This window comes from Lissotriton vulgaris, chromosome 4_1 (assembly GCF_964263255.1).
Source record: "Lissotriton vulgaris chromosome 4_1, aLisVul1.2, whole genome shotgun sequence".
Lineage (NCBI taxonomy): Eukaryota > Metazoa > Chordata > Amphibia > Caudata > Salamandridae > Lissotriton > Lissotriton vulgaris.
Window position 1 is genome coordinate 1,769,101,093 of NC_141691.1, and position 16,720 is coordinate 1,769,117,812.

Sequence of the window (16,720 nt, forward strand, 5' to 3'; positions counted from 1 at the left end):
AAACAACGTGAAGCAGCTCCGAGTGTTGATGTGCCTGTTGCGGGGGTCGTCTTGTGACCTGCAGGTGACACGTGCCAGGTGTGGTGAAGAAGCTCAGCATGTACACTAACAATATAGTCTGGAGCACCAGCCAGTTAGGTTAGTAATCCCAGGATAAACGTAGACTCTGTTTATTTTGCCTACAGGTAAACAATGCAACAAAGAATGCAGCCTTCCATCTACACTGCATTCTCTTCCCCCTGCTGATAGAGCACCACACAGAAATGCTTAGACTAGAACGCTAAGTGGAATTTTGGACATGTTTTGAACATCTAGCTCACATTTTCTCAGCATGTATTCCAAACACAATGGAGTGGGAGGCGATCTCTGAGTTCAAGGATACTACGATCAATGAATTACCAATCTTTTGGAATCAGAACAGTAATCAATGGGATATTCTCGGGGTCAGTTGACCCAACATCTAGCTAACAGTTAATCTCATCCAAAAAGTTTAGACACGAACCTCAGAATTCCATTTGATAGCTTCCTCGCATGTACCTTAGCTTCATTTTATCTAAGTACCATGAACATCAGTTAGGCACCATCATCTGAGTGCTGCTTTTTGGGAAACAACCAATATCATAGTTGGTACCATTTTTCGTACATTAAACTGCAGCTTTGACTAGGTCTTTGTCCTGGAATCTGATTTTCATAAGGGGTTAATTCTCTTAGAGTCATGATATGCCTCAACACACTGCTCTGAACATATGCAGATTTATAAAATATTGCGAAAATAGATTTGATTTCTCAATCATTTGTGAACCTTGCCAGTCTGGTGCCTGTCCAGCTATGCCATTTGATTCCTGGACTTGCTTGGATATTCATATGTTTCAGGGGAATTGTTCCTATAATCTTCATTCCAGTGAGAATTCCCTCTAGTGATATATAGATCCCCCAAATCATTAGACTTTCATCCAGGTCTCTGGTGGTCAATACAAGAAGGGTGCTCCTAATTATAAGAAATGCTTCAGTTTCTACCCTCTTGGTCATTACCACTTTCCATACTCTGTCTACTCTACACCATAGGAGGTGAAATCGTCTCTTGCCACAAGACCTAGAAGTTTTCATACATGTGGATCGATTAAGTCGTAGGCATTACAAGTACTATATGATCTAAGACTTTTTCCCTTAAGTAATAAGCCTTACCAACTAGCATGCATTTTCCCTGCAGAAATGCATACCGACTAGCCCGTGTTTTGTTTCTGGTAGAAATAACGGGTCAAGCCTTGGAAACACAGAGTGTATGTCTGGACAAAAGCAAAACAGGATTTCGTTAGTTGTGATCATTTCACACATTCTTTAAGTCGACTGGCTCAGAGAAAGGTACTATCTCTGTGGGGTTCCCAAGTACCGGTCACATTTCCTCTAGTCTTCCAAGGATTAGACTTGTGAAAACTTATTATTGAAGTCTCCTACAACGGTTAGCATACTCCGAGTATTTGAGAGCAGGATCTGTATGGAAGAGAGCTGGAATGTCAATCTTAGGATCTAATCAAGAAATTCTGGTGACAATGGGAGGTATACATGTTTGGAAGCGTAAAGGGCAGATCCTACCATGAGCTTGTCACCTATTGACCCGCTTGATCTTGTGACGCCTAATCAATTGGCAAGAGAAGTGATTTTGTAAAAAAACGTAGCCACGCCCCTTAATCCACTTACGACCCGTGTGTGTTTCTAGAAAGTCACAAATACCTAAGAGATAGTGCTATGAGGTATGGTTTAGGTCGTCAAAGATAGTGAAAATTCCTCCTCTTAGTGTTGTCTCCTGGTTATTTACATTTCAGGTAGGGGCATTAGATCTGGGCACCCTCCCCTGTTCCAGCAGTAACTACCTAGCACTCCAGCGAACCCATCAACCAAGAGTGTGAGGTTTGTCATTTTGAGCTTGAAGCTTAGTAAACCTTGCGTGGATGGAAAATTTACCACCGGCCCTGTACTCACCTGGTTTTGACAATATTTTTGCAACCAAATGAAACAAAATTGATATTTTGACCTCACTTCGGAACACTTTTGTAGGTTCCACTGCCCTATCTTGCAAGATCTCCTTACTTTTATGTAATGCGCTAGTTCACAGTTTTGAGTCATTTTCAAGAGCTGTAAATGACACGTCTTACTATTGCCGCAAGTATTTAAAGCATTTAATTTATGTGCCTTGGAAGGATGAAAGGCCGAGTTGATTATGCCATCTGCAAATCCCAACAACTGTCAATAGCAAGTGCTTAATTTGTGTAATCACTTCTCAGTGTTGGCAACTACTTTCTTGAACGTGTTTAGTTGAGAGCAGCTAGCATGACATTACTCCAAGGGGGGGGCAGAGTAGGACGACGGAGCTGCGGGCGGAGGGAAGGGGGGCAGAGCAGGACGACGGAGCTGCGGGGGGAGGGAAGGGGGGCAGAGCAGGACGACAGAGCTGCGGGCGGAGGGAAGGGGGGGGGGCAGAGCAGGACGACGGAGCTGCGGGCGGAGGGAAGGGGGGGGGCAGGGCAGGACGACGGAGCTGCGGGCGGAGGGAAGGGGGGGGGGCAGAGCAGGACGACAGAGCTGCGGGCGGAGGGAAGGGGGGGCAGAGCAGGACGACGGAGCTGCGGGCGGAGGGAAGGGGGGGCAGAGCAGGACGACGGAGCTGCGGGCGGAGGGAAGGGGGGGCAGAGCAGGACGACAGAGCTGCGGGCGGAGGGAAGGGGGGCAGAGCAGGACCACGGAGCTGCGGGCGGAGGGAAGGGGGGGGGCAGAGCAGGACGACGGAGCTGCGGGCGGAGGGAAGGGGGGGGGCAGAGCAGGACGACGGAGCTGCATGTGAATGTGAGCATTATTATAGCTTCTAAAATGGTTGTTGCTGGATAATATTTGTAACCGGAGTTCATTATTTCATTGTTTTCTCTGTTTAGCGGGCTTCAGTTTGTGGTGGCATTCAGAAAGTCTCTCGTGGCAGCTAGAATAACTATAGCCAGTCTCAATCAAGGAAATTAGAATTATGTAGATTGATATAGATCCCAGCATTCCTCATGCCAGCCAATGCACGCAGAGTACATCCTCGATGAATGTGTTATCGTGGATCTTAGTTATGCCACCAAGCTTGCAAATGTATGCCTCTGCCAGTACCCATGCTAGGATCAGGGGTAACCCTGGCAGGATCTTGGCAGCTTTCTGCCCGTAGCTTTGCCAGCCTGGCTAGAATGCATTAGCAGGTGGCAACGTGATAGATTTTTAAAAGCCTCCTCTACCCTCCCCTCAGGATGCCAGCTCAAAAATAAAATGCCACTTTAAATGTCAGTTTATATATAGACCAAATCAAACGACTACTAATTTTAATTTTGTGAATGTGAATCAATTTACCTCCTGAAGAAATGGTCCGCCATTGTTCGCTTCTGATGCAGCCAGTATCTGAGGACGCAGCACAAGGGTTTCCAGGCCTAATTGTATTTGCTCGACAACTGGAAAAGTGTGTACTGCTAAGACACATGCAGTGCCACACACAGCATATCCATGTCTCTAATCTAGGCTTCTGTGCTAGCCCAAGCAACAGTCTAAAGAAATACGGGCGGAGGGAAGGGGGGGCAGAGCAGGACGACGGAGCTGCGGGCGGAGGGAAGGGGGGCAGATCAGGACGACGGAGCTGCGGGCGGAGGGAAGGGGGGGGGGGCAGAGCATGACCACGGAGCTGCGGGCGGAGGGAAGAGGGGGGCAGAGCAGGACGACGGAGCTGCGGGCGGAGGGAAGGGGGGGGCAGAGCAGGACGACGGAGCTGCGGGCGGAGGGAAGGGGGGGGGGGCAGAGCAGGACCACGGAGCTGCGGGCGGAGGGAAGGGGGGGGGGCAGAGCAGGACGACGGAGCTGCGGGCGGAGGGAAGGGGGGGCAGAGCAGGACAACGGAGCTGCGGGCGGAGGGAAGGGGGGGGGGGCAGAGCAGGACCACGGAGCTGCGGGCGGAGGGAAGGGGGGGGGGGCAGAGCAGGACGACGGAGCTGCGGGCGGAGGGAAGGGGGGGCAGAGCAGGACGACGGAGCTGCGGGCGGAGGGAAGGGGGGGCAGAGCAGGACGACGGAGCTGCGGGCAGAGTGGGGGGGGGGGCAGAGCAGGACGAAGGAGCTGCGGGCGGAGGGAGGGGGGGAGCGGGACCGGGACGAAGAAGGGCTGCGGGCGGAGGGATGGGGACGGAGCTGCGTGCGGAGTGAAGGACAGAGCTGGACGAAGGAAAGCGGAGGGAAGGGGGGACGAGCAGAGCAGCTCAGAGCAGCTCTGGAAACCACCACCGTCTTTCTCCGAGGCAAAGCAGAAATGCCTCGGAGAAAGCATGGTCATTTTCGCATTTGGGGGCGTGTTTTGCTGTTCTGAGTGACGGACAACGTCACTGTCTAAAGAACGCAAAAAATCACGCCCCCAAATCCGAAAAGGACGGGGCTACATTGGAGTGACTGATCTCTCCTCCAATGGCTGGCCTCCTTTTAGGAAGCCAGCCAATGGGGAGAGACAGTGCAGGGAGGCGGGTTCTGAAGCCTTACTACAGAACATACGACTCCTACCGGAAGCTGGCAAGCCAGCATTTCCGGTCCTCGACCGAACAATGTAGCATTATCTGGATACTTGGCCTCCATGGTGCTGCACTCCCAGCTGTAAGCGGCCGCCTGGTCTGATCAGGGCGCTGGTGTGCGGTGTTGAGCTCTGGAACTGCACCAACCAGTACCTAAGGCCATGTGGCAGATGGAGCAGAGAGGCTGTAGGGAGAGCGTGTGTGAGACCTTCCCCGAGGGCGGGCACCAACTGCCAAAGGCTGGTCACTTCATAGCAATACGTGCCTTAAGATATGGTGGCACCTATGTAGTATACACGTGGAAGCTCAGAGTGTAATATGCTATTTATTACCGTTGCTGAGTGTGGGGAGGAGCCAAGACTCAGGAGAGGCGAAGCCTGGAGGGAGTCAGAATGCACCTCCCATCCCTCCGCAATAGTTATAAATAGTATATTACACTCTGTGCATCTGCATATATGGGTTATGCCATGGTATTTTTTCATGTGTACTAGTTTTATTAGAAGGTTATAACCAGAACTAGGATGCAGAGGGTTACATTCATGCAGTAGGGTAAAATATTGAGAAGACTTTGTGACTGTATGTAGAGCTGTTTACCCTGTGAAGTGTTGCATGCACTCTGTGACGCAGTATCAAGTGTTTTTGTGTCATTTTTTTTTCTGTACTGCAGTAATACACGCAAATTCACCTTTACATCGCGGCAATAAAAACGTAGATATGCGTTTATTAATACCGTTCCTCTAAGTAACGTGTTATTGGGCCACATTTATTTGTACTGGCGCGACAAAAATTAAAATAATGTATCATATAGTAGGTGCGTATTTTAACATTATGTGGAACGTGAATTAGAATTATAGTTTGTCATTGTCCCATGTACTTTGAATATAAATGTGGAATAATTTTAACTTTTTTGCACTAGTGAGAGACTGGCCGAGTAACTGTTTGCTAAACGCAATATTTTTTTCTTCCCAGCCTTTTCTTCCTCTTATGAACCTTCACTGTTCTCCGGAGGTGCACACGTTTCTCTGCTCGGCGTTTGTGCCCGCCTGCACAGAGAAAGTGCGCGTGGTCCCGCCGTGTCGGAGTCTCTGCGAGAGAGTTTACTGGGACTGTAAACAGCTGATTGAGACGTTTGGCATATCCTGGCCCGAGGAACTGGAATGCAACAGGTAGAAAATATGTAACTTTTGGAATTCGCTGTTGATGGTTAACTCATGTAGGTCTTCGCAACGAGTGACCTCTTAATGCCAGTGAGTAAGCCATAAACACTACTTGCCAGCCCATCAGTATTACAGATTTTTAGGTCTCGCCTGAGCCAATGCGCTTGCGCATTGCTCTGGCGAGATTATAGTAAGCGGAAAAGAAAAGTCTACCAAAACGGCTGCGGATCGCATACAGTTCATGTGATCTATGCGCGTGCACAGAGCCAGCCACATAACACACCACCATTTGTGCCACCCCCGCATCAGACTTGAAAGGAAGCCGCTCGCACACCACCATTTGTGGCACCCCCGCATCAAACTTGAAAGGAAGCCGTTCACACACCAACATTTGAGCCCCCCGCATCAGACTTGAAAGGAAGCCGCTCGCACAGGACCATTTGTCTTAGCCTCTCCATCAGACTTCAAAGGAAGCCGCTCCCCCGCCCCCCCATCAGATTTCAAAGGAATGCGCTCCCGCGCCACGCAATGCAGAGAGCTTTATTTTAGCTTCAATCTCTGTGCTGCTGCACCACTCTCCGCCCCCACACTTTTTCTCTCCTTCATCCTGACTAGCATATTACTTTGTTGCATTTCGCACGAAGGTTTATGATTTTCAAACATGCCAACACCACAGCAGTCGTGGGTGCGGGCACAATATCCTTACATCGCTTTCCGATGCGTTCTTTTCGTGTGCATTGCTTTATTCATTAGTCTCTTTTTCATGCCCTGTACTTTGCCTGGGAGCCATGCTGACTGCAGAAGCCTCGTCCCATCAGGCAGTTTCCTACATTCCTGACGTTCCATCACTCGCAGGATAACTAGCTGATAGCGATACCTTCGGAGGGATGAACTCCCCCTTGAGTCTCTCTTCCCACGTTCTGTTCGGTGCGCGATCTTCACTTGTTTAAGCTTTTTGTCATCACTCGTGTTGTTTACTGATAAACGTGCACTGTGCTCCAGCAAACATCATGCATGTATCGTGTGTGGGTGCGGTCCTCCCTGTTTTGTGACATTTCACGCTGGACTAGTTGCTTCCACAGTTGCCTTGACAATTGCACACCTGTTGTTGGCCGTATGCACTTAGCTTGTGGTACATGCATAGCCAACTGACTAGAATACGCGTAACCTGGCGCACTGCACATCACCCAGGGACACCACCACATCACTCAGGGGCACCACCACATCACTCGGGGACACCACCACATCACTCGGGAACACCACCACATCACTCGGGAACACCACCACATCACTCTGGAACACCACCACATCACTCTGGAACACCACCACATCACTCGGGAACACCACCACATCACTCGGGAACACCACCACATCACTCGGGAACACCACCACATCACTCGGGGACACCACCACATCACTCGGGGACACCCCCACACCACTCGGGGACACCCCCACACCACTCGGGGACACCACCACATCACTCGGGAACACCACCACATCACTCGGGAACACCACCACATCACTCTGGAACACCACCACATCACTCGGGAACACCACCACATCACTCGGGAACACCACCACATCACTCGGGAACACCACCACATCACTCGGGAACACCACCACATCACTCGGGAACACCACCACATCACTCGGGGACACCACCACATCACTCTGGGACACCACCATATCACTCTAATACACCACCACATCACTCTGGGACACCACCATATCACTCTAATACACCACCACATCACTCGGGGACGCCACCACATCACTCTGGAACGCCACCACATCACTCGGGAACGCCACCACATCACTCTGGAACGCCACCACATCACTCTGGAACACCACCACATCACTCGGGAACACCACCACATCACTCGGGAACACCACCACATCACTCGGGAACACCACCACATCACTCGGGAACACCACCACATCACTCGGGAACACCACCACATCACTCGGGGACACCACCACATCACTCTGGGACACCACCATATCACTCTAATACACCACCACATCACTCTGGGACACCACCATATCACTCTAATACACCACCACATCACTCGGGAACGCCACCACATCACTCGGGAACGCCACCACATCACTCGGGAACGCCACCACATCACTCGGGAACGCCACCACATCACTCTGGAACACCACCACATCACTCGGGAACACCACCACATCACTCGGGAACACCACCACATCACTCGGGAACACCACCACATCACTCGGGGACACCACCACATCACTCTGGGACACCACCATATCACTCTAATACACCACCACATCACTCTGGGACACCACCATATCACTCTAATACACCACCACATCACTCGGGAACGCCACCACATCACTCGGGAACGCCACCACATCACTCGGGAACGCCACCACATCACTCGGGAACGCCACCACATCACTCTGGAACACCACCACATCACTCTGGAACACCACCACATCACTCTGGAACACCACCACATCACTCTGGAACACCACCACATCACTCTGGAACACCACCACATCACTCTGGAACACCACCACATCACTCGGGGACACCACCACATCACTCGGGGACACCGCCACACCACTCTGGGACACCACCATATCACTCTAATACACCACCACATCACTCTAATACACCACCACATCACTCAGCCCAACCACATCATCAGTCAGCACCACAACAGCACTGTCCTTGCTTGCTTACAACAAGCATTGCCATAGCCAAAAGGACTCGCATTAGGAAAGTGTAAGCTATTGGCTTTGTGAATAACAATGCTATTAATTTATATTTTCAAAGCCAACACATATTTAAAAAAAATGTCATTTACAATACCGATAGCTCACACTTTCCTAATGTGAGACCTATTGCATTGCAAATGCTTGTTTTTAAATAACTTTTACTCAGGTTTTCGGCTACTTGAAAACAGCTGAAAATCTGGCTCAAAATGGGGACAAAGGAGTACCAAATCAGAGTATCTGAATCCCTGGTTATTCCTCATTCCCTACAACACAGATTGGTTATACTTGAGGACGGAATTTTAACTATAGCGACCTAACATTTGGTGTAGTCCATAACATACAACATACTATGCCGAATGCATTTTTCAAGAGGATTTCACTAGTATTTTATATTCAAAGTATTCAAGGCTGAAAGGGCACTTTTGTGAAAGAGTGGTTGTATCCTTTAGGGCTCAGGTGTCCTAGTGAAGCAAAAAGTACCACAGAAAAGGCTGATCGGAACCTGCAGTGAAGCAAACACAGGTGTGATGGCTGCTCACCAAGGATGATATGTAAATCTTGCGCACTTTGGAAATCCCTACGAAAATGCAGTGGGTCCCTAGGGTGATAGGGCGGGTGGGACATTATAAAAAAAAAAAACAAATTAAATTAAAACAACTCAACTGCGAGAGCGACCTCCTCCTCCTCCTCCTCCTCCATGTTCTTCTCTCCTCGAGGCAGGCAGGCTCCAAAGTCCCTTACTCATTCCTAGCGCTGCTCTCTCCAGCTTGAGAGCAGTGCTAGGATTGGTGGGAGCGGCCTTTCTCGACGCTCCACAGCGCCATCGAGGCATTGGCGTTCTCTAAACTGGCTGTCATAAGACAGCTGGGTTAGAGAGGTCGTTGCAAGACGGCCGGCAAAAAATACATGCACACTTTAAACTGAAAGTGGCCTGCTCTCTCTGCTGCTGCCATTCAGCAGCTGCCCCACCCCCGTCCTGATGCTCCGTCGGGACAGGGTGGAGACAAATAAAATGGCAATAATTAACTTCATTACCATTTTATTTTTCGCTCTGGGCTCATTTTAGTGAAGCGATGCTCCTTCACTCAAACGGAGGAGCCACCCAGAGGAAAGGATCTGAGGGGTAGTTAAAATGAGGAATATCTGTGGCGGGAGGGGCAGATGTCATGAGGGCAGGGAGCAATTTGTTGGACATATTTCACAAGGGGAGATGCTGGCAGTAGAATATTAAGCGTCCATAATAGGTATCCTCCATGCTGTTGGTGATGCTCATGCAAAAAGGAGAAAGTGAAAACAAGAGAGTGATGGATCAAATAGACTCTAGAGTTTATTGGAGCCAAGAGAGGGGAGAGATTAACCTGTCTTGGGGACTGTCCATATTTTGTAACCTTAATTAAGAAAAACACCCGTTAAAAAAGTGCCCTGGAAAAGGTTTGTCCCCCAACTCATGTCACACAATCTAGGTTAGCAAGAAATCACCCATTTAAATATATCAGGCTGAAAGTGCTCATATTCACCACGATCTGTAGGGCTTAAACCCTTATTCAGGAGATCTTTCATTTCAGACCAAAATTGACATCACAGCGTGACGTGACCTAAGAAAAATAAAGGACATCACGGACTTATAGGGGGACTGTAGAAATAACGATGGGTCGAAAGGAGGCAGCAGAGGAGAGCGCTGAGATGTTTGGGTGGAGAAACTAACTGCAAAAGCGACCCAGGCCAGCTGTCTTGCTGCAAAAAGATGACTTGGAAACATGAATGTGAAGAGCTAGAGAAGTTGCTGCCACATCATGAATGAACAGAAAAGTAGTCCCTATAAACTGAGTACAGTGTCTTTCAGTAAGCAATATGGCAACCATGGCTAAGAGTAACTCTTTTACCATGGATTCTATTTGAAATTACTTCTGCAAAAAAGTAAACCATTAAAATGTAGTGGTAAAAAAGTCAAAATGTATTTATGTATGTTTTCGATAAACTAAACATCACATTTTTGTTATACAATATTTTAGTTATTCCTTTTCTATTGTCGCTCTTCTGCTCTTTTTTTCTATTTTTCTAATATATGTGCTTGAATTAAAAATGAGGATCCTTTTTTCTTTTTTTTGAGTGGACTACATCAGTCCCTTTACCCTAGATTTGCCTGTGCCCTCGTTCCTTCCCCACTATTCCTTTTATCCTCCTTTATATCTTTTTAGGTCGAGCTTGGGCAGCGCATGTGCTGCTGCGAGGCATGCAGTAGTGGAGTATGGCTTTGAAGCCCCGCCCGCTCCCTGCCCATATTTTTAATTGGCTTGTGTCCTTGTCCTTCGCAAACGCTGACTTCGGAGTCGTTATTAGGCTTGTTAGTCCCTCTTTGTCTGCATTTGTTACCTCCCATAACGACTGGACCTTTTAGGGGTGTTGTTACATGGTCTGCTTTATAAGTCGGTGAGCACTATTTTATTTAATGCTTTTCCCCTATTCCACCCACTACCGCACAGCACACTGCCCGCTTTTATTTTAATTTTTACCAATGGCGGTCCGTATTTTAGCAGTGCGGCCACACTTATTTATTTTGTTTACTAGCGCCCATGCAGCGCTTTCACATTCATAGAAGCAGCCCCCCTTTCTTTACAGAAGGGGCATCTAAAGAAAGGCACATTAAAGTAAAAGCTCGGCATAAGCGAGGGCGTGGCCTAACTGGCGAAGATGGCGGTCGCAGCTTGCTAAAGCTCCGACCAGCCAACTAATATCCTTTGAAAATATCCTGCCCTCGGACGTCCCCTAAGCTGTGCCCCGTACCGGAGACCCACACAGCATCTGCCGGGTTCTCCGACGCGGGCCGGGGGTCCGGGTGAGTGGCGACGGTGGTAATCAAGGTCCCGCGGTCTGAGGCGGCCCAGTCCGGGTCAGAGGAGGGAGAGCCGGGGCCTCGATTTGCTGGCCGGGAGCGGAGGCCCAGAGGCCGACGCGGTTGTGGGGGGGCTGCCGGGGCAGAGCCAGCCGTCTCGCTGAGACATCCCGTGGCTGCCCCCACCCCTCCGGGAGTCTTGCGGCGGAGGAGTCCTGGGTGCAGGCGGTGGACGCCGTAAAGAGAGGGGCCCGTCCAGGGGACAGCCCAGTAGTGAGACCAGGACGGGCAGAAGCTCCGGAGTGGGAGCGGCCATTTTACAAAGATCGGAGGAGCAGCGGTGAGGGAGTGAGCTGGCTGTGGGGTGCTACTGCGGTCGGGGGCTGCTAGTGGGGGCTGTCTTTCCCCCGCCCCACCCCCTCCCCCTCCACATATTCTACGGGCCTGTCCAAGGGACATGAGGGGGTTCGGCGGCTGAGCCGGGCCGCGGAGACCGCAGTGGTGCAGCGAAGGGGGGTGGGAGGGAGGGCCCTCCAGGACTTGGACTCCCAGTCTCTCGCCCTGGGCTGCCGGTGGAGGAGTAGCTGCTTAGTGCGGGCGGTGTGACAAGTGCACTGGGGCCCCATCACGGAGCAGCACGGCGCAGCCCCTAAGAAAGGGAAAGGTGGTCCAGCTCAGGCCTCCCCGCTCTGGACAGTGGTGTACTTAGGCCTCTCTGGCCTCGGAGTCATTGGCTGAGCTCGGGAGGGGCCAGGGTTCGTGGCGCGGGTCGGTTCACGGAGTTGAGGATCACAGCCCTTGGGGGCGGAGACAGGGGAGAATTGACGGACATCGGGGCTATCCTTGAGGCGGCGGCCACCTGCTGGGGGGCTTGGAGTGAGACGGAGATCGAGGTCCAGGCGGCGTCGCTGTCTGGCTCGGCCGCCTGGCAGGGGGACCGATTGTCGGAGAGACAGGCTTCAGCGGAATGATTAACCGGCTCTACGGGGACTGAAATCCTGGTGAATGTATCTTGACGTCCGAATGGGCACATGTGTGGGGCTTGGTACCCGGTCACGTAGTGGTGGGCGGGATGGTGTGAGGCCCTAAGGGGTATGGGTGGTCAGTAGGGGAACCATTGGAAGGGTTGGTACCGGTCCCCCAGTTGGGGACCTGGCTCCTATCTGACCGCGACAGATGCTACCATGTTTGGGAGGTATGGGGTCGGGGGTGAGGTGTTGGGGGGGGTCTGTTTAGTTTGTTTAATTGCGCATTCACGCCGATTACTTGGAACTCTTGCTGTATCTTGGAGAACACGTACGTATGTTGTAAGAATGTTTGTTTCTTGACATGCCTGGATCCATGTGTGTGGTCAGTTGGAATGTCAGGGGGGCGTTGGACAAGGTGAAGCGGGGAGCTCTTCTTCAGTACGCTTAGAGGGCTGGGGCCGATGTGCTCCTTCTTCAGGAAACACACCTAATGGGCACCAAAGCCTTATGCCTCCAACGATATGGATATCTTCAGGTGTTTCACTCGGGGGTCACAAGAGGCTCGTGTAGGACGGTATGTCTTCGTACAGGGCAAAATTGGGGGAGAGGTCGTGCTCCTGAGAAGCGTTTATGCACCGCCGCCACTTCAGTGGTCCCTGGTAGAACGGCTACTAACACTATGGGGGAATATGCCAGATGTACTCTCTTTGGTAGGGAGAGATTGGAATGATGTCATGGACCGGGATTGGGATAGATGGAAGAGTGAAGGGGTGGCAGGGGTGGGAAGATCCCCCACAAAGCTACATTCCCTAGCTGCTGGGTTAGACTGGACAGATGTCTGGAGACACATACAGGGTCCTCGCAGGGAGTACACATATTTTTCCTCAGCACACGATTCCTTTTCGAGACTCGATTACATATTTATCCCTAGGAGGATGGTACACAGACCGATGTCAGCGAACATTATGCCTAGGGCCCTGTCTGATCACTCGCCCGTTGCACTCACAATTCGGATTGGCCCGGGGAGGCAGCCTCTTAGATGGCGCATGTCGGGGTGGCAGCTGCAGAAAGAGGAATATAGGGAACACTTTGCCGAGGAGATATATAATTACCTGGTTGCGAATGTAGGGTCAGTTGAGTTGTAGTGTAGTTCCTATATTCCCAATAGGCTCTGCGCATTGGAATAATATATTCAGCAGTGTAGACGTAGGACTGAGGTCGACGAGGTCTCTACTGACTATATTAGACTTAAGGTTTGCCAGCTAGCTCAGAGGTCACTAGAAACTTTCTCGAATAAACGAGGAGGAGTTTAACCTCCCTGGATAGACAAGAAGGGATTAGCTTCTGACAACCATATAACATGACAACTTTGCTCCCTCAGAATAAGAGTGTATCTCTAGAGTCGTGTGAAAACAATAGACAGCTATTTTACTCAGTCAGATGTGCGTACTTAGTTTCACCAGAGTGCAGAGATAAGAGAGACCGGCGTTTTCAATAAAAGGTGTAATTTATTGAGCAGTCTTCTTTCTCATGCAAGAGAAATGAATTGCCATAATTGCAATACTTAATGTAAAGTAAAGTGCGTACAGTAAAAAGAGTATTATGAAATAATACTGTAAAAGCATTGATATGGTTTCTTAGCCATAAGATACTTTAAAATGGATAAAAGATATACCTACATACATATATACATTGACTAACGTGCTCAACTGGTGCTTCTAAAATACGCCTACCCCGGTGTACCTGACCTAAGCCTAATGCGTGGGAAGGAGTAAGTATGTAGCAGTTTAAGTTAAGTTGGTTTTGCCAAGAATCTGACTCTAGAATTCTCTTTAAGGATTTAGTCAGCTCCGTACCTGTGTAATAGAATGCAGGAGGTCTGGTATCTCTCTTTCAGGACTCGATATCCCAGCAGCCCGCGAAGGCGGCTGAGAACACCGGAGATGGATTTCTTGACAGGAGAAAAGACAGCGTCTCTCTCAGTGCGTCAAAGAGGAGGGGCAGCGTCCGTGGGCTCTCACATCAGCTGGGCTCTCGGGCAAGTAGATAGCTGCTCGGCTCCAAAACCACCACTGTGTGTTTGCTTAAGGCAACGTTGGTATATTTATACCTGAAAGGTGCCGAGTTTGACGTAAGGTTTGGATATAAGACGTCAATAAAGATGTCACTAAGAACTGACTGTTCCTTTAGTGTTCGCAGGAGTTTAATGACAAATCAAAACAAAAGCAAATGGGGATTTCCCAGGTTGCTGGAGGTTTGGTGTGTCAAAAGAACTTGTTGTGCTTTCTAGGAATCCAAGGAAGTGGCTTCTGCCGTGCTTTGGACTGCAAGGGTTATTTACTTAAATATGGATCTGATTGTTATGCCATTATAGGGATATTATTGATTATAGCCGTACAGGGCATAAAATAGCAATATTGATTCAGGTTCCCAGATAAAACACAATACCCACTCCACGATCTAATGTCCATCATTACTAAAACTAAGCAATAGTAAACATTTAAAGGTGCATGTGTATTCCAACCCACCCCAAAATACATTTTATGCATTCGAAATGGTGTATGCGAAATACACGAAAATGATTATTGGTACTGTACGCTTTTCATGCAGTGTAATCATTCAGTTAAACATGTTTATATATATTAGCTGAACGATTTGCGAAATTTACACATGAAATGGCTCTTAATACAGAAAAGAAGGTCGAGACCATTCCATCACATATAAATACAGTTGCTGTAAATGTGCTAGAGGCTGAGGTAATATATTGTCTCCAGAGTTTCCTAAAAATAGAAGCTCTGTTCTTTAAGAATAGTTCTACTTTAAGCAGAGTACATGTGCCAGAAAAAGGTAAAAATTTTGGAAGTTTGAAAAAATAATTTCGCTTTCAGGGGAAAAAATAGTTCCACATGTTTTCAGTAGCTTTTGTTTATCAAAGCTGAAGGCCGAATACAGAGTTCAGGGGAACGCTGTGTGCTCGTTGCTTAAAAGTTATTCTTTCTGTTCAGGGGAGAACATCATTTCAGACAGACTCGCAAAAAATGCACTCAGGTGAAAGTTCGGCCAAGTTTGAAAGTGCTGCAACAGTGCAGTCGTGAGAATGATTGCTATCATCGATGTCAGGATCAGCAATGCTCACAGAAGGTCGTACCTGGGTGATGCTGCTCTCATCTCATACTTCACTGCCACCTAATCGTAGTGGTGAAGTCTCAACGAATGCCGTCATCAGAATTGGTAGCCGCTAGGGACAACACGATCCATGAGCCGTTACAGGACTTAGCAAAGTATCTGTATCCAATGGTACTGCTGATGGTAGTGTAAGACAGACGTCCAACACGCATTCTTCTCCGCATAGCATACATCGAAGCACAGGTAGGATGCAATTTTGCCAGATAGGTCTGAATGAAAGAAACCAGGTCATATTCAGATCTCTTAGTCGGGCTAATCCAAGGACTTTAGTTATGCGGTCCCGATAGCGTATAGCTAGGATCGTTTCTTCCATCGTTGCTGAAGTCTTGTCTGCGACTTGGCTTGCCATAACGGAGCAGAAGGGTCAAAAATAAAATTCCTGCTGCGAGTCCCAAAAGTAGTGGTAGGCCGCCTAAGACAGAATGGACAAAATTGGGAAAAATGCCCAGAACTGCTTCGAAGGGTGTTAACAGTCCCGAAAAAATTGTCTTAAATATATGTGGGATACCACTGGCATCAGACATATTTAGGATTTGGCTTAGCATTTCTACGAAATGCACTGGGCAATTTGTTGATAAAAGGGTATGTATCTCTGTCGTTGTCCTTGCAACTAGAAGAATATGTTTCTTTTGAAGACGTTAAAGGCACGGTTGTCTGTAAAAGAACAGACTTCATTCTGCTTAAAGTATCAATTCGTATAGAAGAGATATTCAAAGAAGGCCAAATCGTCCCCTCCGTATCTGGATAGCTGTTTGCATACAATACTTGCATACAGCAAGTGACCATGGAACTAACGCTTACGAGATAGGCTTTCCCTGGCACCATGCCACAACAGCTGTGGTCCATTATTAGAATATAGCTCCTGTTAGAAAGCCGTCTAAAGAATGGCTCTATTTGTGTTGCAGGTGTGCCGTGCTGGTGACATGAAAGGTTATTTGAAGTCCCCTCACAGGCCCCATGCAAATTAATACCTTGGCACAGAAGTATACCGCTTAGCGATTGTTTACAATTGTTTCCACTAAGAAATACGTTCTGTTTCTTTTCACTATAACATGTGTGTGTGTGTGTAAGGCAATTTCCATGATGACTTAATGTACCCTTTACCCAACCTTTCATACTGTGCTGCTGGTATATACTCTTGGCAGTATTTAAATTGGAAAGTTGTTATCGGAATTGTAATTATTCAGTGTATTATCCATTCAATGACAGGTCTTTCTGACATTGTCAATGGTAATCTCTCAAGTTTTTCAAAGCTCAG

General features: G+C 48.8%; 1 protein-coding gene across 1 annotated transcript in view; it reads left to right on the forward strand.

Annotated features, from left to right (window-relative positions):
• Window positions 1-16,720, forward strand: part of FZD6 (frizzled class receptor 6) — a 313,524-nt gene that overhangs the window by 240,506 nt on the left and 56,298 nt on the right. The window contains exon 3 of the mRNA XM_086966093.1: window positions 5,540-5,736. Coding sequence (XP_086822219.1) covers window positions 5,540-5,736 — 197 coding nt within the window. The remainder of the gene's footprint in view (window positions 1-5,539; window positions 5,737-16,720) is intronic.